Source organism: Numenius arquata, chromosome 16 (genome assembly GCF_964106895.1).
Source record: "Numenius arquata chromosome 16, bNumArq3.hap1.1, whole genome shotgun sequence".
Classification (NCBI taxonomy): domain Eukaryota; kingdom Metazoa; phylum Chordata; class Aves; order Charadriiformes; family Scolopacidae; genus Numenius; species Numenius arquata.
In genome coordinates this window covers 1315413-1342828 of record NC_133591.1, presented here as the reverse complement: position 1 = coordinate 1342828, position 27416 = coordinate 1315413, and the positions used below count along the sequence as shown (strand labels likewise).

Genomic DNA, 27416 nt, shown 5'->3' with positions numbered 1-27416 from the left:
GAAGGTTTCTGCTGAAAATGAGATGAGACCCCGTCCAGCCCCACAACCCCGTGCCCTGATGGTTAATTTAACGCCTGATACTATCTAGCGTTCAGATGAGCCGCGTGAGGGTTTTTTCCCCTCGCTGCTGGGAAGGCAGTATTCTAGTAAAATGGTTATAGTGGAATTTTCTACTTAATAAAAGTTTTCCCAGGTTGTCTGTTTCTGCCCTCAGCGGTCGGAGCGGCTGTTGGTGTCGGGGAGAACCAGACTGGGGTCAGTGGGAGGGGGAAGCCTGGAAGATAGAGCTTCTACTGGGAGCAGCTGGGAGGATACTTGGGAACCTGAATATACATGAACCAGAAAAGGCCCACAAAGCCCAATCCATTTTTAAGTAGAACTCCTTATTGATTCAACTGGGGGAGACCTGTGAAAAATCAATGACGTGCAGCAGCTTTAGGATGCAGCCCCACGTGTTCTGGGTGTTACAGCCACTGGCCCATGGCTAATCAAGCTGGGAACGAGCAAGTCTGGAATGTTCCGAGGCCAAAGAAAAGGTGTCAGAGCTCTGAGAAGCAGCAAATTTGCTACTCACATTCCACAAGAGAGCGAAGTATGACCTTGTTCATTCTAGCTTCAACTTCCAAGTTGCATTTTATTACTGTTGAAAAACAAAAAAATATAAAGGAAAATATAAAAGTTTCTGGGGATGTGTGAACATAGGCCTGTTCATGCAACAGGAGCAAATGGAACTGCTGAAATCATCAAAATATTCTGAATTTTTCCATGGGATTTGTGCCCATCCTTCAGCTCAGCTGGTTGCTTCGGACTCGGCTTCTTCATATGGGGGGGGAGAGGAGCGCTCCCTTCCAGATGGTACCCAACTAAAGTAGATAAATAGAAAGTAAGTTGTGCAAAACAGTGATTCTCTTTGTGTAGAGAATGAAGTATTAACGATGCTAATACTTTCATGGTTGTGTCTGAGCTGAGGGATTTAGCACTTACTGAGACAGAACAAAGCCAGGGATTCTGCCACGTTCCCCTTGAGCAGAGGCCGCCCGAAGTCAGAACTCGGCCGCCTCTGCCCCGCTCCGTCTGACGACTGTCACAACACCCTCAACAGCCTGTTCCGCCTGGACCCTCCTTTGGAAACACACAGGGAGTGTGTGTTTGCCCAGAGAATTTCCAGCCCCAGTGTGAATTTATAGACTATCACGTACTCCATTAAACCTTAGTGTGGACGCTTAGTGGGTGTGAGGTAACGGGATGCCGCTTTGCTGCGCTGTTTTACGCTTAATTAACACAAAGGCTGATGTTTGAAGGAAGGGTGGTGTAACGAGAGCTCTGTGAGGAAGAGCTCAGCTCACCCAGCGCAGACGAGCTGTAGGTCCCGGAGAGCAAGGACCTGCCTCAGAAAGGTGCTGTTACGCTCTTCGGCTCTAAAAATGATAACTTTCAAGGAGAAATGGAGGTTTTTTACATTGGGTAAAAGTAATCATAGGCTAAAACATTTACTTTAAAAATCGCCCTTGTAAAAATATTTCAATTTGAAGCGTAATGCATGACTGAATAATTCATGCTATTACATGTGTGCAGTTGTTAGGAAGGTGTCCCGTATTGCTCTAATTTATTTTCCTTCCCATTTGGGAGGACATTATAGCAATTGAAATGTATCTTATTAGGGAAATAGAGCTTCAGTATAATTAAAGCTACGTAGGCACTCTATCACCCAGCCCTGAAAACACTGCATGAAATTTTGGAAGGAAAACCTGAGGAATTCCTTGCAGCAAACTGCTGAAGAGAGGGATCGTTACGGAAGGGAAGCCGTGGGAAGGCGACTGGTGTCACTTAAAAGACAGGCACCGATTAATCCACGAGGGAGATTGTATGAGAGATAAGAAAGTTCTGTCTCCGTTTTTGCTGAGAACTGTATCTTTTGTAAGTCAATACAATATGATTTCAGTGCTTTTAACTAAGAGGTTAATGACAGTGTTAGTTCGTAGGGGACCGGGAGCCGTGCTGGTGCGATGGGAGATGCTGCGGTGCCGGTGCTGCAGGGAGCCGTGTGGCACCTTCAGAGATGTGTGTGTCTGCGTTCTTCTGTTGGTGATGCCAAACCCAGATCGTAGTGTTGATAGTCTGCAAATTTATCTGCAGAATTTATTTATTTCTACAAAACGATTTCTGCTGGATGGTTGCGTGAAATTTCCTAAGGATGTCAAACCTCAGATACTGCACACTGACATTTTTCCTGCAGAGACAGAGCTGCTGGGCTGCAGGATCCAGAGTTCCTCCTCAAGGAGTTTTCCTGTTGGCATTTCCTCTGCCCTTGTTCCTTCCCTAGTTAAAGCCTTGTTTCACAGACTGCTTCTGTCCAAAGGAACAAAAAAACCCCAACCAGCCTTTTTTTTGTTTGTTTCTTTTGACACCAGCACAGTATGTCTGTCCGTGCCTAGGAGAGCTATATTGAAATAGCTTTCTTTGTGAATTCCTCATTGCTATTCATTGGTGGGGATTGTCACGTAAGGGTCAAATTAGAACTCAGTCAAGCAGAGCAGCAGCGCGAGGAGGCAGGCTCGAGATAGATTTCACCATAAGGTCTGAGAAGCAGTTTATTTGGAATTTGTAATGTGTAATATATATTTTTATTTTATTTTATTTTCCAAAGTGTTGCTCTTTTGTCTGTAGAATCTGAATTATGCTTAATTTATTCACTCTGGTCATTTACTTGAGAATCGGTCTTTCTCTCACGCTGTCCCCTGACTTTCGTCTTTGGGCATATCTTTGCGTGGTTTTGCTATATCTAGTACATTTTGAGCACAGAATTTCCTTCTGTTAATTTAAGAAAAATGAGTCTTCTGGCTGACGGTTCCATGCCCTTTGAGATTGGATCTATGCAAAGAAAGGATTGTATTTCTGGTAATTTGGCTGAAACGCAAGAAATTGTGTTTATGCTGGCTTCAGGAAGGCAGGCGGTACCTGGTCAGGCATGAAACCTGCTGGGGCAGAATGACTCTGAAAATGTTCTAAACCATTTGTACCAGCAAAGCGAGTTTGTCCTGGCTCTGCCCTTCCTGCCGTGTGGTTGCAGCGTTTCTGATGTGGCAGTAGTTTCAAACGGGACACGCTGCTTCGCAGAACCCTGCCTCTGCCAAAGGGATGCTGTTCTGTACCCTCTCCAGCAAAAACAGGTACTAAATTTGCCATCGCTGACCCAGAGAAGTTTTGGCGCTAAATGTTTTGAGGCAAAACAGATCAGAGGTTTACAGAGCTACGCAGAAGACCTAAGATATCCCCAAACCTACTTTCACTTGGGTTTCACGGAGGATTAGATTACAGACAGGTAGGACAAAGAAAGCGGCCGAATGGAGTGCGATGGAATGGTCTGGAGCCATTTGGAGGCTCCAGATCCATCAAAAATGGGGCCTCAAGTTGCATGCCTAAATAATTATTCTCATTTCTGGGAGTGTCATGTGTTATGTTTCTGTGTTTTAAAATGTTTGGCTACAATATCCAGTTTCGTAGCATTCAAAATCCTCATTCCAGTCCAGAGTTTTCCCTGATTGAGGACATTAACAGGAAGTCTCACAGGAACGCGCAAGCGTTGATCACTGATAACAAATCAGATTAACCACTTTGGGGTTTTTTTCCCTTAAGGATTGGCTTCTCTGAATATCGTTTCTTCTTCCTCCAAGTTAGGAGGAAAAGAGTGTAATAAATAATTTATTGGACATAGTGAGGAGAACCTGGAGATGACTGTGCAAAGAGGTTGTAATACCTTATTAACTAACTCTGTCTTCTCTTTCCTCTCTCTCGTAGCTGGTTCTGCTCCGGGCTGCTCTCCTGCTTTGTCTGTACTTTTCTAGTCTTAGTGGGTGATGTCCCAGCAGCTCTAACGTTCCGACCCCAGTAACCTACTAGGTGTGTATGGCTTGGTTTCTCTGCATGCTTTCCCATCTTGCATGGGGGATAACGCTCATATTATGCTACTCATCCCTTGTGGCACTTCAGGGCGAAAACATAATTAGCATGCGTTCTGCTTCAGTTCCATAGATTATTTAAGCCCCATTTTTGCTCTTATTCTGGTGGTTTTCTTCCCTGTAGAAGCACGTAGCCCCTGTTCCCGTGCATGCTCTTCGTGTTTGCTCCTGCAGCGGCTGGTTTGCTGTACGTACCGGCCTCTTGCTGCTCATCGTAGCCACCATCGCTTGTCGGCAGGACCCGGGGGGACTGGGCCGGGAGGGAGCACTGGTGGGACAGCTTTGCGCAGTTCTCAGACTGTCGGACCCCAGAAATCTCCCGTGTGCCCCGAGAGCCGCTTCCCCTCCGGCTGGGAGAAGGCTCTGGGGTGTCCTGTGGCTGGGGGGTGGACACTGCTCCCCAGGGGCAGCTCACTGGCGCCCCCCACGGCCTCGGGCAGGGAGAACACGGCGAGAAGGGCAGGGGGTGCCAGGCTCCCCAGGACTGGTAGGGTTTAGGTGCCCAACTCTCACAGAACTCGACCCCCCTTAATCTCAAGGGCTCTTTGAAAACTCTTGACTGTCAGTTACGCCCTATGTCAGCAAGATTCGTGTGCAGAGTTAACTCAGTTTTTCTGCAGAGAACCAAGTGCGTGTAGGCACGTCCGTGTTCCCGAGAGACTTCCAGCTTGGGCATGAGGGGGGCTGTGAGTGGTGCGTAGGATGCCCTTTTGGGCTCACTGCACCAGGGTGATTCTCCTCATCCCTATGGAGCACTTCAGCTGGATTGAGTTGCAGGAGGCCCTTTGATGTGTTCTTCATATGAGCAGTGAGAAAAACCAGATCCTCTTACTTTGCTCCATCTCCAGTGCAACACCAATACATTCAGAGTCACGTAGGCAGGAGAGATTTGCTGCTGTCAGCGCAGCCTTTGACACTCTGTAGGCAAGCGTTGGCCGTGTTTAGAAGTGCAGCCTAAGGAATAATCTTTACCTGGCTGCTATTGGTCTCGTATTTTCATTTATTTACACCCTTTTTGATGCGCTTTAATTTATTTACAAATGGTAGCAAATTGCAAGTGGCAGCCTGAGTAACTAACTCGTGAGTCAGTACTTTTATTTTTCTCCTCTAGTCTAGACTGCTGATAATGTAAATTGTTGAAACCCTGGGTAAATAATTGGGAGTGCAATCAACAGCAAGCGAGTATTTATCTGCTAATAAAACATTTGAAATGCAGAAGTCTGTCTTTGTCCAACAGTTCTTAAAAGGCAGTTATCGGCCCTGCTGCTGTTTCTGCATAGCAATTGGGATTTTTATGGTCACTAATTGTACATCTGAAAATTTATACAGTTTATTTTCTGCTTGTGTTTTTCTTTGCACAGAGAAAAGAAGCACAATATTTATGGTTGTAAGGAGGTTAACGTTATATTTTCTGCATGGAGATCTCTGTAGCTCTCTAGAGATTTGTACCATTTATAGAACCCAAATTTTCTAGGTTCTCTCATGTGTGGCATCAAGGGCTTATAGCTCATTAAGGATTTTCTGAATGGGATCTTTGTCACATTCTCAGAATGTGACTTGAAAGTTATATACCAGCTCAGTCATCAACTGTGAGTTTTATTATTAAAGCTGTTACTGCTTCAGAATCTGCATTAGAGGAGGCGCTTCTCAATTTTTCATGCTGCTGTTGGTAATGCTTTTCCTTAGGACAGAAACTTGTATTATGTATTCTAAAGGGAACCTGGTTTTTTAATATTTAGTTACTGTAGTTTACCTCTTGTCATCTTTTTCCTACATCCCTCCTTGATTCACCTTCGGAGGTTAGTCCGTACACGTATCCAGCCCCGTGGGCCCCTGGAGATCCCAGTGGTGCCATCGCTCCCGGCGGCTGCGGGGGGGTCCCGCAGTCCCGTCCCGCACCGTGCAGCCTCCCCACGAGCCACACCACGTCTGGAATCCTTCTCTGCAGAGACCGTGTGCTCTCTGAAGGCTTCATAGGCTTCGAATAATCTCACAAAACAAGGTTGGGAGGGAGCATCTCGAGTTGGCAGCCTGGTCTATATTTGACTAGTTTGCGACATCTGGAAAACCCTTCGGTGGTTTTTGGTTTTCTTTCAGAATCCCAGTAGAGGTTAAATCAATGCAGAAATGAGGAAGGTCACTTCTGCTGAGTCTGAAAACCTGAAAGGCTCAAATCATGGTTATGTGTAAGCGTTATGAGTAATCCGTGGTCGTCCTTATGCGGTTTCCAACGTGATTTCGCATCACCCTGGTTCCTTTCACCAGCAGCTCCCTCGGAGCTAGCAATGACCCACAGAGCTACTGCAGGTCATTTCCCATGAAATCAAGGTGTGTGTCATGGGCTTTGGGTCTGCTGCTTCTGCCCCACTGTCTTCTGGGCCTGTTGGATGATTTCAGCCACGTCTGACAAAAGAAGGGAGACCTCAGGCCTACTTAGGAGTTTCCAATGAACTGTGTGAAAAATGTAGCTTAATATCTATTAATATCCCTCTTTGGGGAACGTAACGGTATGTGACCCCGTTATCATTAGCTACCAAAGCATCAGCACGGGAGAGAGGTGGTAACTCTAAAAGTCCTGGAGAACGTGTCAGGCGAGAGCGTGGGTCGAGGAGGACCCCAGGGTTTGGCGGAAAAATCCGTGTTGGTAGATGGAAAACAAAGAATCTCTGGCAGCAGGAAGAATCGCTGCCGATTTACACATCGAGGGACAATTTCTGGGGACGTAGCACAGAATATGAACTGGTCTTGAATTACAGGAGCTGGAGAAGATCCTGCCCCAGCTCATCTCGGGGGAGCTCCAGGTAGTTCCGTAGTAAGCGGTAGTAACCAGAGACTTGTTTCGCTTAGTGAAGGGGTTCTGCTGAAGCCAACGTTTAAGCTTACGTTACGTTGCTGATTTTACACTCTTCTGAAAACATTTTAACTGCTGTTCACGCTATAGATCTGTGGAACGAGCGGGGAGTCTCGCTGCCTGCACCACGCAGGTGGAGGTGGGGTTTTAAACGGCACCCACATAACCCTGCTAGAGAGGACCTAAGGCAGAAGATACATCCCATCTAGCTGGTTTCTGGGTTCTTCTTTTCCCTGTGTTGAGAGACAAGCAGTTTTTTGTGTGTTTTCCGTGGAAGATGATTGATTTTGGCTTTTTCATTTGCATTATTGGCGAACGGCTGCATGAGGGACTGCTGCTCTGGCTGCCACGCTGAAACCATCGGGCGCATTTCAACTGCGATTGCACTGTCTGCATCTGAAAATATTTTCCATATTACAGCGTACTCCTATCATTTAACAATGAAAACTAGTTTCAGCTACTGTCTGCTACATTTGGGGGGGAGAGGTGTCCATTCATGTGGGAAAAAAATGGACACAACTGTTTTATTGTGCCGTGAAGTTTCTGTCTTTAAAAATGTTAAACTTCTCACTTATGCTGTTAAAGACAAAAATTCCGGGTGTCTATAATGAGAAATATTGTGTTCCTCATTCCCTCCAAAGCCTTATTTTTAAATATATTTATTTTGAGTCCATTATTATTTGCACAGTGAAATTAGCTTTGCAAGAGGGATGAAAACCCTTGTCAGAGCTGTTCTAGCAAAAAGATCAAAGGAATTAAATATAAATTCTCTCCAAGGTGATCCTGTGGTGTTTTTTTTTTTTTTTCTTTTTTGAACAGGGAAGCCTTGGATTAATTACTTTTAGTTTAAAAGCAAATCAATGGACGGAGAGGAATTCTTGTCAAAGAGCGCTGAAGTTTGCTTCTTAGAGCGAGCAGTACTTTAGCAGGGTGACTAACAATGTGCATTTTTATTTTTAACCCGTGCCCTTCCCACCCTTCCACCTAACCCTTTCCATTTGCCCCGGTCAGTCAACAGGCGGGAGGATTTGCAGACAATCATGGATGACTATGATATCAGGTCCGCTGCCAGCATTTTAGCCTCCGTTAAGGAGCAGGAGGCTCGTTTCGAGCGGCTCACCCGGGCGCTGGAGGAAGAGCGGCGCAATGTCTCCCTGCAGCTGGAGCGTGCCAACCCGCCCGCCGACCGCCTCAGCATCTGCAACATTGGCAACGGGCAACCGCTGGCCACCGCCTGGCAGCAGCTGGTCCTGCAGGTAACGGCCTGCCCCTTCTACCTCTTCCTAAAGTCCACCCGCACCAGAATTTCCCATTCCAGAGTCCCGTGCATCACGTTTGCCATCAGCATTGTCTTCTGGTACCCCAGAGCTGCTGTGCTTCAGCGATTCATTTCCCGGCTCAGACCAGAGCCTTAGCTTAGAAGTTGCTTTTACTTCCCCCTCAGTTCATGGGATGCTTTTAAACATCTGTGCATCCTTGAGCTTAAACCCCAAAGAGGGATCTTCACACCCTCCTCTAGCTCTGTGCGTTTGCTGCGAGTGTGGTGATGTGCCGGGGTTGCAAAAAGAAGGCTGAATCATAATCTCCATAGCAAACAGAATTTCCATTAGAAATAGTTGGACTTTGAATAGAGGGAACAGCATGAAAAGCAGGGAGTTCCCTCCTGCGAAGCCTTATTGTTTGTGTAGGGAGGATTTCATATTTGTTTCTCATGTTTATTGATTTGATAGACTTCATTCTAATGATGCAGACTGGCTTGGTGCTAGCCGTAGATTTCCAAATATTGTTTTGCGTGATATGTGGTTTTTAACTGTTTAAATGTGCAATGACAAACTACTTACATGGCCAAATTACGTCAGCTCTCCAATCCCTCCGACACGCAAGGTAAGTCATGCAGAAGCAATAGGGCCGTTTGTGAAGCTCTGCTTCCTGAGAAAACATTGTTCAGTTCAGAAACTCCAGGCTACGGGGACTCTAAAAGTTGTTTCCCAATTATACCAGCCTGTTTTACAATTATACTCGCATTGAGCTGTGTTCAGGCAGATTTTACATTTCATTAGCACAGCTCTTCTGTGAGCGGTGCCTGAACACGGGACGGGACGTGCGAGGAGCAGCCCTGGGCTGAGAGCCGGCCGCGGCTGGTGGGGGCTGAGGGTTGTTACCCTCCTGCTCAGCAGAGGGGAGATGTGCTCACATATTATTTTTTTATAGAAAAAGGACAAGTTCACCTTCACTTTTTCTGAATGACTTTGTGCAAAGTGCCTGATTAATGGCTGCAGAATGAAATTCCTTACCCACAAAACTGATGAAGCATGAGTTTTCTGCAGCGTTATGGCTTAAGGTCTGACCACTTCCAAGAAAACCTAATAAAAGAGTTGAAGTTATTGGTGTCTACGTGACTCTTACAGAGAACCAGCCCCTGTAAGTGACCCCGGACTGAATCTGTGTGCGCTCAGCTCATGGGCACTGCACGGCGGGGGGAGCTTTTGTCCATAATTAGTGTCGAGGTTTCTGGAGTAGCTTGTATATGAAATAAAATGGTTGATCAGCTAAATATGCACAGTTAAGAATTAAGGCAAGGTTATTTGTGTGAATTTTCATTTCAGTCAGGGCCGGATTCCTCCCCGACTTACTAGAATGAATTAAATAGTGGTTAAATGAAGGTTGAATCCTGTACATTCAGTCTTACACAGAATATATAACGATGTCATCTTTACTGTGATATATTGCATTTCGTTGTGAAGAGTACACAAAGCAAAAGGCAGTCTCTAAGGATTGCTCATGCGCTGCTGTGAAATGCAACTGTCTGAAGCTGCGTTTCAGTGAGGACTGACCGCTTTCTGCCTGTCACCCTCACAGCCGCCTCTTGTCAGCAATAGGACAAAATAACTCCGGTAGTAGCTTTTCCATTTGGAAGTTGCACAGGTGATTGTACATAATCTAGTTATTCTGAGCAGAATTTGGGCAAAACCTGAGGGTTAACTCCATTTTATGAGAATGCCAAATGATCTTTAATGATCTCCACCACCAGGCGCCGTTTTTCCATGTTGTTTGATGGCCACAGTGGAATCTGTGGGAGGGATTTCTTAGGGAAGGCTGCTCCGGCTTCGAGTGCTGGGAGCCACGTGTCCGGCTTCTTTCTGAAAGGGAAAATCTGGTTGTACTAAAAAGAGCACAGCTGTCTGTTAATTGGTATTTGTGTTTGCTTCTCTAATTTTTGCTGTAAAAAATGTTTTTTTTGGTTGTTATAGAACCCCAGGCTGTGGGGGTCTGGGCAAATGCCCCGTTACCAATGCAGGTATAGTCCAGTAAGCTTCTCACTCACTGGTGAGCAGCCCCTGTCGAGTCTTCTACATGTTGAAGTATCTGGTTGATAATGTTTTTTACAAGCTTGATAAATCTTGATACTCTTCACGTGTGAGGTATTTGGTTTAATCCACCTGGTTCTATTTCACTTCTTTTCCAATCAGCCTTTTGCTGCTCTTCCCAGCGGGAGCCGAGGCTGGGCAGGGATATGGGATGTGGGGTGTGCAGAGCTGCCGGTGCCACTGGAGCCCACCCCGCACAGCACGGCTTTCTGATAATAAAGAATATTCTCTCTCTCTTTTTTTTTTTTTTTTTTTTTAAACTTATATTAAGGTAAGGATTAGCTCAAATTGCTTTTCTAAAAAAATACCATCAAATTAACCTTTCTGAGGTGCAGTTTGAGCAACAATAACCCTTCTGTCCCTATTTCATTACTTTTATTTAAGATTCTCTGCTCCACACTGACACAGTGCAGACTGTTGGAATATACTGACCGTTTCCAGCGCTTTGATAGAACGTGGGCGCGTTAATATTGTCTACATGTTTGAGTCACCGGATTACCACCTTCTCCTCTCCATCTCATCCCGAATGCAGTTCCATCTTTGCGTGTAAAGTTTGATGTAATTAGTTGTAGTTTGCAGTGCCTCGTGGCTTCCTTTGCTGTATCACGTATTTGTGCTCATATTAAGGGACTGACAGCACGGAAAATGACATTAGTTTTCTTGCCTTACAGGTAAGGTCAGGTACAGACAACAACGCTGTCGGTTCATGACAGCTCCCGGTGTGACAGTACTATCTCCTGTTACAATGCCAAATACCCAGGAAAAACCTCGTCCGTAGTTAACCCGTGCGTGTGCTGCTCCTGCTGGTACTGAGCAGATTGCAAAATGTTGCAAGACTTCGCGGGGATAGTCCTAATTCCTGTGTAAAACCAGCTGAACCCATAGATAGACAAGTTGGGGTTCGGTGTCGGTGACGCTGAGGCTGTTCTCCCGCCGGCTCCTGCTCTCGGCTCCTCTCCGGGGCTCTGCTCTGCCCTTCTCCTGGCCGGCAGCCCCCTGTGCCATGGCCCCGGCCACTAGACTCGGTGCCTGCGAGTCGTCCCTCTGAATTTCTAGGAATGGCCTGGGTCAGGTTTCGGCTGCTGCGTGTGAGCAGCTCCGCAAAGGTGCAGGGGGGAAGGAGGAGGGGATTTGGCAATATGATTCCCATGGGAGAATGAGTTCTTGGCTCAGAGTTCAGCGTGTGCTGAGAGGTGCTTGCAGCACCGACGAACCCCAGCGCAGTCAGGGACTGGACCAGAAGCCGTTACTCAGCTGCTTTTCAGGGAGACATGTCCCCATGCATGTCCCATCCCTGGCTTCTGCTGGGCTGGAGAGAATCACAGTTGAGTTTAGCTCAGAGGCTGGAGCTTCTGCCACCTTTTTTTATGGACGTTGTCCCATCTCCATGAAAGCACCAACTTCTGGTTTATGGTGAGAGTCAGGATCTTTTGCTGGAGACTCTGCAGATGCTCGGGCAGCCGGCACCTTACGGGAGTTCAGCAGCTCTCCTGGAATTACTGCAGGTGTTTCAAACCGAGACTTCCCAAGGTGACAGCACGGCGTGTTGCACCACTGTGAGCTCGAGGAGCTCCTGCTGTTTGCCTTTCCACTGGGATTACCCACATCCTGAAAGAAATCCTGCTTCCTGCATTGCAGGAGGAATGTGAAAGCACCAGGCTGATGAGAACAGAGCGTCTGTGGCACAGGCATCACGGGGTGTATCGTAGGAGAGCCCCCGGCAAGGGCACTCCAGGAGTACTCCTGTGAGAGCTTACATGTCCTGCTGCTTCTGTTTCTTGTTAGAGCTTCTTCCCTGTGATCGTTCTTCAGTCTTAGATGGTAAAAACATGGATACCAAAGTGAATGGGAATATTAGCATCAATTTCAGCAACAATGGAGAAGATTTGACCTCCTGCATCAGAAGCTGTGAAGTCCTTTCCAGAAGGGATTTATTTGATAAGCGAATCACCTAAACCTCGCTGACTAGAGTTATCTGGGGCTCAGATCTGCTGGCAGGCAGCACAATCCACTCCAGATCTGGTGCGTTAGATACCCGAGAAGTGTTTACAGAATCACAGAATGCTTTGGGGTTGGAAGGGACCTCTGGAGATCATCTAGTCCAACCCGCTGCCAGAGCAGGTCCACCCAGAGCAGGTTGCACAGGAACGTGTCCAGGTGGGGTTTGAATGTCTCCAGAGAAGGAGACTCCACCACCTCCCTGGGCAGCCTCTTCCAGGGCTCTGCCACCCTCAAAGGAAAGAAGTTCCTCCTCATGTTTAGATGGAACTTTTTATGGTCAAGTTTGTTCCTGTTCCCTCTTGTCCTGTCCCTGGGCACCACTGAGAAAAGACTGGCCCCATCCTCCTGACACCCACCCTTCAAATATTTATAGGCGTTGATCAGATCCCCCCTCAGTCTTCTCTTCTCCAGACTAAAAAGACCCAAGTCCCTCAGCCTTTCCTCCTAAGAGAGGTGCTCCAGGCCCCTCATCATCTTAATCAAAATGTATAAAGTTTGTATCAAACTTTGTCAGCAAATCTAGTTTAAAAAGTAGATCCCAAGGGATTCATTAAAAAAATTGTAAAAAGGGAATACAGCAACTGAGAAAGTGACCCTCTGTCTGGTAAGGAAAGAGTTAGTTTATTCTTTCCAGCAACAATGATAGGTTTTTTCAGACTTTAATTACAAGCTATTTTATAGTTCTACATGGGCGGGTTGAACATTTATCTTTCAGCTGCGCGATGCAGGCCTTTGCAGAAACCTCCCTTCTCTCTCCGCCACCAGCGGTACCTCGACTTCACCCATCCCGCGTGTCCCGCTGACTCCCCGCTGACTCCCCACCGCTCCTGCCGCATCCCCAGGTGCCACCTAATGTTTGTCAGCAGGAGAGCAGCGGTTCCAGCCCAGAGCAACGGCCGCGTTCACCCTCAGCATCTCAGGAGTATTTTTGCATTTTCATTTGCTTTGAAAAGTCTCAACTTCTTTTGTTTTGTGTGATTATTTGTTTTTTTTCTTGAATTAGGTTTTGGAAGCAACTGAAAGGCAGGGATTTTCTTACTTTGTTTGCCAAGATTTGTGAAAGAGAAGTTTTCCCCGACCGTTAACCTCTCCGGCCTGGAGCTGTGCCAGGTTTAAATTAAAATTCTTTCATTTGAATGACAAATTCGCAGTTTCATAATTATTTTCCCTGATTTTACATTACCAGTAGAACTATGTTTTCTTCTAGAAGTACATATAAGAGAAACACATTAAAAAATAAGTTCTGCTTGCTGTGTGTACCTCAGAATGTGAACAGGCATCTGGGCTGTTCCTTGCGTGACATCTCCGAGTGTTGTGAGACCGGCGAGTGCAACGGCAAGGAATTATTAAAAATGTCTTGAAACAGGAACCTTCAAATGTAAACATTAAAACATTAAAGAGTAATATCAGGTTTAACAGGATTTTTAAAAAAAAGAACTTTCTAGTCTTGTTTACCACATTTGCTTCTTGGTAATTAACATGGAAACATCTTACTTTGTGAAGCTGTGATTTACGTTTCGTGTTCTGCTGGTTGGTTGTTCCTCAGCTCAGGCAGCTCGATGGGATTCATTGTACTGGCTTTTTCAGATTTTTACTTCTACGTTTCAGTTCCCGAGCACACTCCTGCACTGGTTCAGCTGGGATCTCTGGGAAGAAAGATTTTTAACCGTCGCAAACCCTTTTTGCACCGTATCTCCCGATTTTGGGAAAAGATTTGGTCAGTAATACCGGCCTTGATCCGTCGGTGTGGGCGCGAGGCAGAGCTTTATCCCTACACGGAATCGCTGGGGAGTCGGGTGAGCTCCGTAAGCCCCTGCCCCTGCACATCCCCTCCCAGCAGCAGGAATGTTTTTGCAAGAAACTTTAAAGCCCAGGAGCGGCCAAATGGGCAATTTCCTCTCCCCTGAGCCCTTCGAGCTTCGGGCTGAAGGGTTCAACCGGGCTTTGAAAACCAAAAATTAGCTACGATTCCATTTCAGGTCTCCCCGGTATCTCTAAGCTCTCGGGAGGTGCTGCTGAGCGAGCCCCGGGTGAGTGGTGGGTTGTGATGGCAGCCGTGAATCCCGGAGCCTGTCCTGGGGATGGCTCAAGTCATGCTCTGGCTTTGTCACCGACGTGGAGGGATTCACTGAAGTCATCGGTGCCACTGAGAACAAAACGGCCCAGGATGGCCGTGGGCAGCCTGGGGCCACCTGCCAACTGTAATTAAAGCCTTTGATTTAAGTAAATGTCACGGTTTACTCTTTCTATATATATTTTAAACAAAACCCCAAAGCCAGAAACCAAAGCTGCTTCTCTTTATATGCTACCAAATTACTAGCTGAAGAGTATTTTTTAAGCATAGCTGTGGTGCCTGGGAAGTGCTGGCGAACGCTGTCAGAGTTCGGTTCAGGGTCCTGATCTAAAACCTATCTTTAGCCACTGGCAGAGCCGCGTTTTCAGACTCCTGTAGCTAAAGACTGGAGAGAGCTCCAGTCGCCACGTTCCTAACCCATCTCAATTAGCTCCTCTTCCTTTTTGCAGTCTTATTTTCATATGTAAGTATTTCAAATACAAGAAACTTGCTCTGGAATGCAATTCCATAGGCAGAGCCCTGATTCCCTCTGCAGAAGCCCCCGTGGGCTGGGCTTGGGGCCGACAGCAGGTACCGGAGGAATCGGGGACGGTGCAGACACCATTGATTTGGCACACGGTGGCAAAGCCACATCTTTGCCCTCTGGATGAGGGAAGCTGGTGTCTTCTGAGCAAGCGATCATAACGTGCAGCTTGAAATACAGCACAAATCATCTGCAAAATCCAAAGAACAACACAGAATCTCAGAAATGAGAGATGGTCAATACTGGGTCTGTCTTTCCTGCGTTTGAGTGTCTCTGTTTTCCTCTCCAATAACTACAGCATGAAATTATGGTCACAGTACCAGCCTTAAATTTGATTTGTTTCCCTTGCTGTTGTCATTCTCTTATAAATGTTATGCTATTTTAATGTTTTTTTTTCTTAAACCAGAGGAGGTTTTTCTATTTTTATCCCTGTAAAACTTAGTTGATTCTTCTCTAAATGAAGCTGCTGGGAAGAAGCATAGGTCATTCATTCCACTGCGACCTATACGCGGTGACATGCAGCTTCCTCTGTCCTTTATGTCTAACGTAAGCATGGCTGTCACCAGGCTGTCCCTGCTCTCGTCCTGTCAGATGACAGCCCGGATGACATGGAGTTGACTGATATTAGATGTAGCAAGATGGAAGCTGGGTTCGTATGTAAATGACAATCCTCTGAACCCACTGAAACGCCCAATGGTGTCCCTCCACAGAAGGTGTCTCCTTGCCATGTTGGTCTTCAGCCTTGCGATCCTCTTCTTTCCTATGGTTCCTTCGATAAGGATGACACACGGAATCATCCCCTGTTTCCATACAGCTGCTCCCTGATGGACACAGTCTGGCTTCGATTCTACCCTTGCAGTGTGAAAGCAAAAGGATTGTCAAAACCACATTGATGGAAATGTTAGAAATATCCTGGTGGCTTTGTCCTGCCAGAGTCACACAGCCGTTCTAGAGCAGGTACGGGCGCTTTGAAAGGGCTCATGTAACTCTTAAAATCTATTTAAAAATAATGGAAATGCTAATGGAAAAGATTTCAAAACGTATCTTGGAGATAGAATGTTCTGTTTCCCTTTGGCTGTAGGAAAATCCCTGCAGGAGTGCACCCTGACGCATCGTGCTGTGCTCTTCTTCGGTTCTCTCGCTTGTTTATTTGCTGTACGGAATTCTCAGAAGGATGGGGAGATACCCTGGGCAGGGTATGACGAGAGGCTGTCGGTTCTGGGAGTTCCGCGGGTGGTGGCGGTGTTTCACCCGGGATTTTTGTGGTTATATGGTTCCCTGGGATTCCGGATCCGCTCTGTGGGGCTGATGGAAGTCACTCGCCGCTGAAGCCGTAGGGTACCTTTCCAGGCAGAGCTGTTAACCATTCCATTTTTCCTGCCCCTGAGAGCAGCTCCATCTATAGTGCAGCACCAGTGACGGAGAATTTTTTAAGGGTAATGGGAGAAAATAGAAAAAAAGAGAGCTTGGCCCAGATACTCTACTACTCCATCTTCCAGAGAATCAAATCCCATCCTATTTATAAATTTTTAATTTCTCAGAGAGAAGAAAGAAGGTTTTCTCCCTCCTTTTGCAGCTGGGAAAAATGTGCCAGATGAAGAAATTAAAGTTCGTTTTAAAAAAAAAGGGCAGTGGGGAGGTTGTGGTGCAGTCAGCAGTCTGGTACTAATGGATGGAGCGCTTGTTGCCAGAATTTGGAAGTTCAGTGTAACCTTTGGGATCTAATCCATAACTCTTATTTAGGTAATTAGTTCTTTTACCTCAGCGTTGCCAAATTCCAGCATTCAGAATTATATGACCTGGTAAAATATTGCGAGTGGCTAAGAAATATGGGGACTCGAGATGTATTTTCCCTTTTTAAAAAAAATAAATCTTTGGCTTTGAGTCAAAACATTTTCAAAATTGACTTTACAAGCAGAAGGCGTACAGGCATCTATTATATTTTTGAAAGGAAAACTAGGTTTTTTAAATGACGACGTGACTCCAGAAGGTGGGACATCAGCATTCAGCGAGGCTGGTCTGGCGTGGCTTGCCCCGGTACCTGTGGGTTCACCACCGGAGACTCCCGGGCAGGGGGGCGTTCGGTCCCGTTGTTCCGTGTGTGAGAGCAGCTGCTTCGGTGCCCGATGGACGTGGACTTTATTCCGTTCCCTCCTGTGGCGGTGTGTAAGGGTCTGGCACAGCCCCATGTGCCACGCTCCGTGCCAGCGCCGCCTCGACAAGAGTCGAGCTGTTGGGGTTTGTTAACTGAAGAAAAGTTGGACAGGGGGAAGGGGGGGGGGTGTTGTACAAAAATATGGGAGACTCATACGAAATGCGTTCCTTTTGCTTTGCTTCAGCCTTTTTGAGTATTTTATTAAGGGCCGCTATGAGTTGCCTGTAAATTACTCCTCTGTAGGTAGACTTGGAGCATATTTTTTCCCTCCAGTGGAGCAAACAGTTTGCTTCAGCTAAACCCTGTGGAAAATCTACCGTTGCCCTCGTCATCCTTCATGGCATTTATTTTTAAACAAGTTAGGAATAGAGTTGGGTGACGTATCTCTGCCCTGTTCTCTGCCCCTAAAATACAAAGCCTTAGCTCTAATACTCAGCTGGAACTCTGACATCAGCTGTAACAGGAAGGCTGAAATTTGAAATTAGGATTAAATAGGTCTGAAACAGTCCTTTCAGTCTTAAATGTCGGTATAGGAGATGCTACCTTTGCATATTGATCTGGTAGGATTGATACTAATTAACATGTTAATTACACTGACACTGGAAGTATGTTTTAGAATTATCAGGGAACCTGAAGCTGGGATGAAAAGACCCTTTTGTGCACAGGCGCCTATTCTGATAATTAAAGAAGATTAAACGGTGGTGTGGCTTCCTTTCTGCTTTATGGCTGGTCTCGCTGTCTCTGGTGAGCCCTGTTTTCCAGGGATAGTCTCTAATTTGATTCCAGCAGCTTTCACTCCGTAATCACCATTGTTCAGCCACCAGCTGTTCCAGTGGTGGGTTTAGTTATTGCTTTGGCTTCTGCAGGAACCTCGTTTGGGGGAGGAGAAGCCCCCGTTAGCCCTCGGCTGGGGCAGTGCTGGTGGTTCAGCACTTGGGGGGGCTGGGCTGGTGCCCCTCACACCCCGTCACCGCTGCCCTGCCCGTGGGGGGGCACGGCCTCATGTCCCTCCGGTGGGTCCAGGGGGGAAAGTCATGTTCAGTTAAAGTTGGTTTACACCCGGCTACTTAGGGCTCGCTCTTATAAGACTTGATGTTTTAATGTATTATTAATAGATACCCTTTCTGCAATTTCTTGGAAAAGGCAGAAAGGAGGATCCGATCCTAGAACAGGAGGTATGGGAGGCTCTCCTCCTTCCCAGGGGTTTGGCGGAGGTTCGCTGCCCGTTCGAAGGCCCAACATTAAAAGCTGGGTACGTCCAGTTTACCAGCAATAAATGGATGTGAGAACGGGGCGGTATCACGCTGTGACGCCCCGGGTTCTGTTGCAGAGCGTGGCGGATGCAAGGTACAGCACACCTGGCGTTCCCTTTGCTAATGAGTAATTTAGCCAGAGAGGTTTGCGGGCAGGTGAATGGATTTAAGAAATTAGGCCAGTTGTACTTGGAGCTGCATCTGCGTGAGATGGAACAGGGAGGAGGCTGTTCTGGAGGATCGTCCTTCTCCAGCGCATCGGGAATGGCATCGATCTCCCGGTGAGTGCGGAGTGAGCCGAGAGCTTTCCCTCTCCTTGTTCCTACCCCGTGGTGTGCCGGGGGGGGGGGCTGTGTTTGCGGGGGTGGCGACACGGGGGGGCACGGCCGGCAGTCGTTTTGCTCGGTGACATCCCCCCCTCTTTGTCTGTATAACCCGGCGGGGAGCGTGGGAACCCCGGCGGCGCCGCCGGTGGGTGTCCGTCCGTGTGTGTGTCCCCCTCCCCGGCCGCAGGGACGGCACGGCGGGGCCGGGCACCGGGAGCGGGGGGCCCGGGGAGGCTGGGTCCCGCAGCCCGGGGGCGGCCGCCGCTCCCCCGACGCGCCGGGCGTGGCCGCCGCACAGCCCGCTCCGCCGGGGCCGCCCCCGGGACCGAGCCGCCTCCCCGGGACCGGGCCAGCCCCCGGCAGCCGGCGGAGGGCAGAGCCCTGCCCGGTGGGAGCCGGCGGCGGGGCCGGTCCCTCTCCCGGCGGAGCGGCGCGGCCGGGGCTCTCCCCGCCTCGGATGGGCTCGGCTGGGGGCTGGGGGGGTCGCGGCGGGCTCGGCGGAGGAAGGGGGCTCCCGGAGCAGGGGCTGGGTCGGGCGTTCTCCGGTGGGAGCGGCGGCGGCGGCGGGCACCGATGCCCGCGGAACTCACACAGGTTTGCGCCCGAGTTGTGTCGGTCCCCGCGGGCGGCGGGGCCGGGGGGGGGGGGGGGGGCTCTCGGGGGCTCCCCATCGGTGCGTTAATTTTTTAGCGGAGAATTAAGAGCGAAAGCGGAGCCGCGCTTCCCAGCGGAGCGTGCGGGAGAGGCTCTGCGTTTGTCGCCGGTGTGTTTACCGGAGAAACGCCCCAAAACGCAGGCGGTTGTTTTCCCTGACCTTCCCTGCGCTGAACCATCCCGGGAACTCCGTGACACGAGCGGCTGGAAATGGGGCTTTCCGCAAGGAAGGCTTTGCTCTTGGGCTTTTGTTTAGTGTTTGCTTTTCCCATACGGCGTTCCATGGCTTTCGCTTTGATTTTGTTGCTGAACGTGGCAGGGAAATAACTTCAGGTTTTCACTCTCAGTGTTACCTTAAACAAAAAGCCCTCTTGGCTGTTATCTTGATAATTATAATGGAATCCGGGCATAAAGACTTCAAATATTATTCTTTACCTTGGAGTGTCATTGGGCGCTGCAGGGTGAAGCTGTTGCAGGCTGGATTTAACTAACGGGGGATCCTGTAGGCTCTGTAGCGTGGAGGTGCTCACCTTGGTCACCTCCCTCGTCTGCCTCGGGAGACCCTGTAAACTGGGGTGGTGGCAGGGCAGAGCTGCTCCTCAAACTAGGGTCAGGTGTTACGTTTTCAACCCTCCTTTTCCTTCTCTGCCCGTTTAGTGTAAAACAGAGTGGTTTAGGGTAAGAAAATGCAACAATAATGTATCGCTGACAATACATCTGTGACTCCGTGCAGGTTCAGTGCCCTGCGATTGTTAGAGGTGCTTCCCTTGGGTTCAATTGCGCTGTGTTTGACTTGTCCCGCTCGGTAACAGGAGCCTGAGTGATTTCTGTGTGCAAATGGGATGGTGGCTCTGGAGGGGACAGTGTCTCTTTTGGCTGGGCCTGCAGGGATTGTTCTTTGTCCGTGGCCAGTCCCTGCCAGGGGGACACGGAACCCTGCTGTGGTTTTGGGGGAATGGGACGGGGACACGGAACCCTGCTGTGGTTTTGGGGGGGGGACGGGATGGGGACACGGAACCCTGCTGTGGTTTTGGGGGGAATGGGACAGGGACATGGAGCCTTGCTGTGGTTTGGGTGCTCGTTCGTGTCTCGCTGGCTGTGGGCTCCCTGGGGAGGGAGGGACATTACTGGTGCCTCTGGTCCTGCTCCTGCCGCCCGACCCCGAGTTACTGTTCCTGTCATTCCGTGCCATGGGTTGCTGACTTTTGGGTAGATGGATACTGTTAGCAGCTCTTTGGGACTTTGTTTTGGGGTGTTTTTTTCCAATATGTGAGGGGGAAAAAAACCCCGGAGGTAAGGAGCAAAACGCTAACTGTAAAAAAAAAAAAGTGCATTTAATGTCTCTTGGCCTGTGCAGTAGAGCTGCGTTCTCATCTTCTGGGTTTTCTATCCTGATGGGAAGAAGAGCTTGAGTGAGAGTGGAAGTTTATAGTTAATCACTTCAGGTCACGCATTTCAGTTAACTTATAAATTCTGCTTCCTTATCAAAACAAAACAAATCTCATGGTTTTAATTTCCATGCTGCCTGTCATAGCTGAGGATCAGGCAGAGCTGTGTTACTTCATCTCTTCTGGTGGCGGAGGGGTTCCTGATTGATTCTGAGGTGTTGTTGCGGTATAAGTGATCAGGCTGATACCACACCAGCGTGTTAGAGAATGCTGTAGTTAATGAGAGGCAGTAGTTTTTAACCGTGAGTTGTCAGAGAAACTTATTGTGCAGTTACAGGGGCTTTCGTAAGTAATCTTTTAGCTTTAATGATCACAATTAAGTAAAACTAAGCCAAATGGATAAACGACTTTGAGGTGAATGGTGAGTCTATACGGTCCATACGGACAAAAAAGGGAAGGGGACTGGAAGGGACAAATGCTGAGACCTGTTCTCGTGGCCAGGAGCGCGCAGGGCAGGCGTCACCTTCCTGGGTTCCCCCTCGGCCCTTCCCCTCCCACGGGGGATGAAGCTGCGGGGTCTGTGCTGGGTGTCTGCGGTCCGACCTTCTGCAAGTATAGAGTTCGGGAAATTCAGAAGGATCTTGAAGTCTGGAACTGTTAATACGTGCAGTCACTGTGTGACGTAGAGCTTTGATCTGAAACCCAAAGTGCTGCCTTGCCTGAGGGCCGTGAAGTTGTGAAGGGGAAAGGAGTCATTTCAAGTAACTTCTGCCAAAAGCTTTTCGGTTCTGGGTTATTCCTGCTTCAGAAAATACTCTTCCAACGTCCCTAATCCCGGCAGCGAGCTCAGCAGAGCCGTCCTTCCTCAGCACTTCATCCCTGCTGCGTTCAGCTGGAGGACGCTACTGATGGGGAGGAGTATGAGATCTGAGACCTGGCAGGATGGGAGGGTGGTCGGTGCGTTAGTGAGGTACCTGAGGGGACTCTGTGCCCGTGATGCAAATCTGGTGGAAGAAAGGTTCATGGAGATCCAGCAGGCAAAAGCAGCATCATCTTCCAAGCAGCTGGGCAAGCCGTGCTAGAGAAAAACAAGTAAGAAGGGAGCTTAAGTTTTAACATGGATCTCCATATGGATGCACACCTGGATTCTCACACATAGCGGGCTGCCCGGTGTGTGTATAGGACCAGCTCTAGGGTGCTCTGCTGCCTTGGGGTAAAGGGGTGCCGCAGTCTGCGAGGTGACCCCCCCTGCTCCCCAAAGGAAACCCTTTGCCAGCGGTTGTAGCCTCTAACAGCCGAGCTGCTCTGCCTCCTGTCCCAAAGGAGCTGGGGTGTGGGGAGAATTCGGGCTGGATGCTTTTTTTTTTTTTTTTTTTGCTTAAGTTACACTGCACTTACTAAAAATAGAAGTTTGGTTGTGGTTTGTTGTTTTTTTTTAAAATGTATGTACACTCAAGGTCTTTCATAATGTAGAAATGCTTATTATGGAAGATAAACCAGGGAGGAATAAAGCCGTAAGGATAACAGGTGATGTTTATGTTCAAAGGTTTTGTTTCTAGTGAGGAATGGAATGTAGGATTTTATTAGTAGGTTTTCTTGAGGTTTGATTTTTCCTTTTAAGGAAGAGGGGGACCTGGTGATTCCTCCCCGTGTCCCAGCCATGGAATAAATAGCAAGAGGAGGGGTTTAGGAGTGAATGCAGTCCCTGATACACTCTCTCTAGTCTCAGGATTTGTATTTCCAGTTCTGGGATAAAAGTGAAACCGAAACTCAGCCTTTGATAGTTTTAAATTTCACAGTGTCCTTTGTGTCCCGTGGATCTCCTTAGGCTGCAGCCAGGCTTTGGGGTTTGTCTGTGCCCATGAGCTGCAGGGGCTAAAATCTCACTTTCGCCGAGGAATCGTAAACAGTTGTATCTGCAAACGGGCAGGCAAGGTCTTCTGTCTTACCAAGGGGTGGTGATTCCACGGGCTTGGTGTTCCCTGTGTACTGCAGTAATGTGGAAATCCATTACTTTCCGGGGTTTCTCAGCCTCTCTGAGTCAAGCCCACACCTGCTCGCAGCAGGAAATTGAAGTGCCCGAGTTCTCCCTCCTGGCTGAGCCCACACGTCTCCCCTCAGCATCACGACACTTCTCTCTGGCATTCAAAAAAATGAAGTGAAAGCTGTTCTGAGTAAACCTGGAGAATTTTTGAGCTTGGGAATTTCTGCCTCCGTAAGCTAAATTGCTTGGCACGGCTCTGAACTTTTATTTTTAGTAAAACTTTCACAGCCAGACTATTGTAATGTTCAGAGAAAGAGCTATTCCTGAAAGCCTGAAATGAAACCAGGATGTGAGGGCTTATTTTTATACTGTAGAGAATGTGTTTTCGTGTGTGTGTGTATAAAAATAGATATACGGAGGAGATGAGAAGATGGTTTAATTTGAGTAGCATTACTCCGGAGCTGTGTGTAGTGTAACACTGATCTGAATCATCCAGAAGGTTCAGAAGACTTTTCAACTTACAAACTGGTAATTCGTTAAGGAGCTGATTAAAGATATGCAGATCAATTTGTTTATGGATGGTAGAGCCCGGAGATGCAAATGGTTCCTGTGTGTGATCACGATTATTCTGCTGTTTGACTTGTAAACTCTTTCAAATTAATTTAGCAAGTTTTGCATGTGAAGCTATTTGCATCCCTCTCTTTTCATAAGATGATTCTCGGGCGAATTTAGTGTGAGGGGAATAAAGGCCCTTTTGGCTTCGGGCACGGCAGCAGGAGGGCATCACCCGGTGGGTGTGAGATCTAACAAAGGCGTCATCCAGCAGTTGTGCAGGGATGAGAGCTTTCCAGATCTGCATGAGATGGAGTTTAATACAGGCTATTGAAAGTACGTTGAATTCCAAGTAGCTGTGGAGACAGGCTTGATAAGGAAACCGGTATATGACTCTGTTGTACTTGGTACGGTGCTGCCTTATGGTGATGCAAACCAAGTTACTTGTTTTGAAGGGACGAAATGACTTATTCGTAAAACAGATTATGCAGGTGGCTGGATTTCTCTATCCACATCTTCCTGAATCCTTGTAAATCACTGCTGAACCAGGCCATAATTCTTTTTACCAGAAGCTCTTCCGTGGCACCGCTGTCTCCCGTTGGCATAAACTCTGTGGAGCAAGGGCTCTGGTGCTGCCTCAGCCCACCCTGACCTTCTCCCAAGCACAGCCTTCGCTCCCAGTCACCTCCCTGACTTCTCTTAGTGTGTTGTCCTTCTTAGCCCTTCTTCCTAATGGTACCAGTGGTGACGGGAATAATTCTCCTATTGTTCGTATACATTAAATTAGGAGGAATGTATTAGCATTTAAACTTAATCCAGCAGATGCTTTATGTTCCTTGCCTCAGTTACATTGGTTATCGGCTCCTCTGCAAAACCAGTAATGTGTTTTGGGAGACCAGTGTTTCCCAGCTGGGCTGTCCTGGTGATCCCTCTGCCATTGCAAGTCTCCGATGAATCCCAGACACAGGTTCCACGAGCTTTAGTGTGACTCCTTATAGATCATTCTTTATGATGCTCTAATGAGGGAACAGTTATAAATACTCTTTTCCTGGGTTGTAAAAGATTTCGACTTAAATGCCAGCTGCTGTGAAAGTAAAGAATGACTTTGTAGCTTTTATTTATAAAGTACGTGTTGATGTTGCTTATTGTAAAACCTAACTCTCGCTGCTTTCACAGCCTGTGGCCATGAGATGGCCCCTTGGACTCCTGGGTTGCTGACACTCTTCAGCTGTGTGTGTGTTTTGTTGGGTTTTTTTGTTGTTGTTTTTTTTAAGGGTAACTACTGACAAAGAGTTGCCTTTATTGAAAGGGAATGGTTATTTCTGTGCTGGTAACTTCAAAAGCTCTATGTTTTCATTGCTTCCCCTAAAGGCTGCTTGGCTCGTGCATTACCATGCCTTGGTTGTTTGGGTTGAGTTGGTAATATTTTGAAATTAGCTGCTGTGCTGCAAAAGAAATTCTTCACTGTCTGGCTACTCTCCCCTTTTTTGGCTACTGGACCTTATAAATACAGTCATATCTCCGTATTTGAGGAGAAGTGGTCTTCGTATCATGTGAGTGGTATGATCCTCATGGAAGAGGTGATTGGACTTTGCTGCTGAGATGGTTCCCTCTGGGCGTTCCCACGTGTTGCTCATTTGGGTAAGGACGGGGCAGGTGAAAGCCCTTCCTAAAGCAGCACTTGAGGACCCTGTTCCTGATCAGCCTGAGATTGTGACCTTCTCACCTTGCCGGGGCATCAGAATGCCAATACTTACACATGCCCAGAACTGAAGGATTCAAGAGCTTGTAATGCCCTGGTTCACACGTGCATTGGAACCTTCAAAAGCACTTTGTGTAGTCTCGGAGCTGTTGGAGATGAACCCAGTGCCTGGTTTGCAAGGAGGGGGAAAACTTCAGTGAATCAGTTGTGTGGAAAGCCCGTCCTTCCCTTCTAGTGCTGGTGGGCAAGTTAATAGATATTTAATAAAATATATGGAAACTTTCTTGTCTGCTCCTTCTGGCATCGGTTCCCCTCTGCAGGACGGTTGTGTCCCAGCAGTGTGAGACTCAAAACCTGATGCCCCAGCTCCTGTCTCCTCCCCCACATCCCCTGCTTTTTAATGACTTTATTGTACTTTGTTGTTCTTCATTCTCCTCTCTGCCCAAAAGGAATGGACTCTGGTATGTTTACAAGAGTTTTAAAAAATGGTATTTCTCACATTAGCATATGTAAATGTGAGTAAATGTATGTAAATGTATGCTAGATGAGGAACATTTCACATTTGTCCTTAGCAATTTCATCTCATCTGGGGCGTTCTTTCTCTTTCTACCATGACATGTTGTTTTATTACCTGAGGTTGGAATGCATCTTGGTCACGGCGACACATTTATCTTGTATTTTATGATGTGATCTTATCCCATCCCATTCCTTCTCTCTTTCCTATTCAGCTTTTCATCTGTCAGTGACAGCCGTGACACCAGCTCGTGGCACGGTCCTACCAGGGCTGTGTGTTAGTGCTTACCCTTGGCAATTGCTGAGGGTAATGCTTCGCTTCTAAGGTACAATATTCTTTTTAGCAGGTTATTTCTGGAGGGAAGAGCCATTTGTAATTACATCAAAACCAGCAGCCATCAATCATTTTGGATGTAGGAGATAGCGGGGGAAAAAAAAAAAGAAAAAAAAAAAGAAAAGGCTTCCTTGGGTAGCGTTGAGTACATACGAAGCAAACAGAAGGTGACACTACACCCTGCTCTGCGGCTGCAGCAGCACGAGGAGGTGCAAAGAAGTGCTTATTCCTTATTTGTGTGATAGCAACAGACCTTTGTATTTGCAGCTTCTGTATTTCAACCTACAAAAATAGGTATTTCCCTCCACTCTACGAGACTGAAGCGAGAGTGAGAATGTTGTTCAGTTCCATTGTTGAAAATGTTCTGGCCCTTTTTAATATGTTGGTTTTAAAAATGTCTTCTTTCCTACCATTTCCTCAAGGGCTAAATCTTCAAATAGAAAACTGCTGCTAAATGGGCAACCAAAATGAGGGACAGGCTTTCTAAGCTTTCGAGCTGGTACACGCCAACTCCCGGTGCGATTAGAGATCAGTTGGAGAGTGCTGTGTCAATGCGCTGAACAATGTTGACAATCTGGCAGCTGGTTTTGGTGCGTCGATAGGAACCCAACCATTTGCCTGCGCGTTGCTGTAAATCTAGTGTGGCACACTGTTAATCCAGGGACTTTTTCTGCTTCTCGTTTTTTGAGACTTCGGTTTGTTTTTTTTTCTTCGTGTTTCAGTTACAAGGGATCAATTGATTTTGCTTTTTCTTTCTTCCACAAAACTGACACTTCATAATTTCAATTTAGCAGTGCCGATGCAGACTTATCAATGCTCAAATAAAATGTAATTTTCTTCCATTGCCGCCTGTGGGAAGAGGCGTAGCGAATATTGTGTGACACCCATCCCGAGCTCGGCTGGATTCCAGAGACTTCCCAGAAAAAGAGTGGGGGGAAACATCGCCCTTGGGATGGGGAGGAAGAGCCACCGTGCTGGGTCCGCCCGTATACATACACTGCCACGGGCAGGGTGTTCCAGGAGTTGTTGCTCTTTGAATTTTCTTGTGTTCCAAGAAACTTGGCCCGAGGTATCCGATGTGGATACTGTTTTGGCAACTGGAGTCACAGAAATATTTACAAAGGCTGTTGGGTTCTTCCCCCATGCTCTTATCCCTCCTTCCTGTATTTAAAATTCCCTTAAGTGTTTTGTTTTATTCTTCTAAAAAAATCCACAGTTTTCTTTTAAAGGGGCAGGGAGAATTAGCTTTCTCCTGGGTGTAAATTACAGATAAATGCTTTTTAAAGATGGGTGAGATGAGGGAGGGCGACTTCTCCCTGGGGCAGAATAAACTAAATACTGGCCCTGGTAACTGTGGAGGACAAACCTCTCAAAGCCGTTGCAGAGTTTGAGTAGTTGGAACAACAGACCAGAGTGCGCTGTTCAGTGTCCTTCTCAGTTGTGTTACTGGTCTCTGAAATTCCAGACTCGGTCCTGGTAGTGCTTGTGGGAATTTAGAACGGCTCTTCCTTTCCGCTGTCTCACGAATTGTGGTGGCGGTTCTGTCACCGTCCGGGCTCGGGGCTGCGGGTGGGCACAGGGCTCCGAAACCTCTCTGGATTTGGTGGGGGGCTGGAGGGGGAAGGGGCGGCTGTGGGGAGCCCATCAACTGCACGGGGGATGAAAGAGTTAAGAATGGGAATCTGATTGCACAGCTGAAATCTCAATTTGAACTTGTGGTCTCTCCAGAGAAAATGCCATTCAGCACCGTTGCACAGAGTTATTTCATTCTTAATTTTA

The 27416-nt window shown here is 47.6% G+C and overlaps 1 protein-coding gene across 5 annotated transcripts in view; it reads left to right on the top strand.

The window, feature by feature from the left end:
- The first annotated feature begins 7826 nt into the window (after window positions 1-7826).
- Window positions 7827-27416, top strand: part of ARVCF (ARVCF delta catenin family member) — a 140402-nt gene continuing 120812 nt past the window's right edge. For all 5 annotated transcript variants that reach the window (XM_074159666.1, XM_074159664.1, XM_074159667.1 and 2 more), the window contains exon 1: window positions 7827-8066. In XM_074159666.1, the coding sequence (XP_074015767.1) occupies window positions 7851-8066 (216 nt within the window). In that variant the 5' untranslated portion in view covers window positions 7827-7850. The remainder of the gene's footprint in view (window positions 8067-27416) is intronic.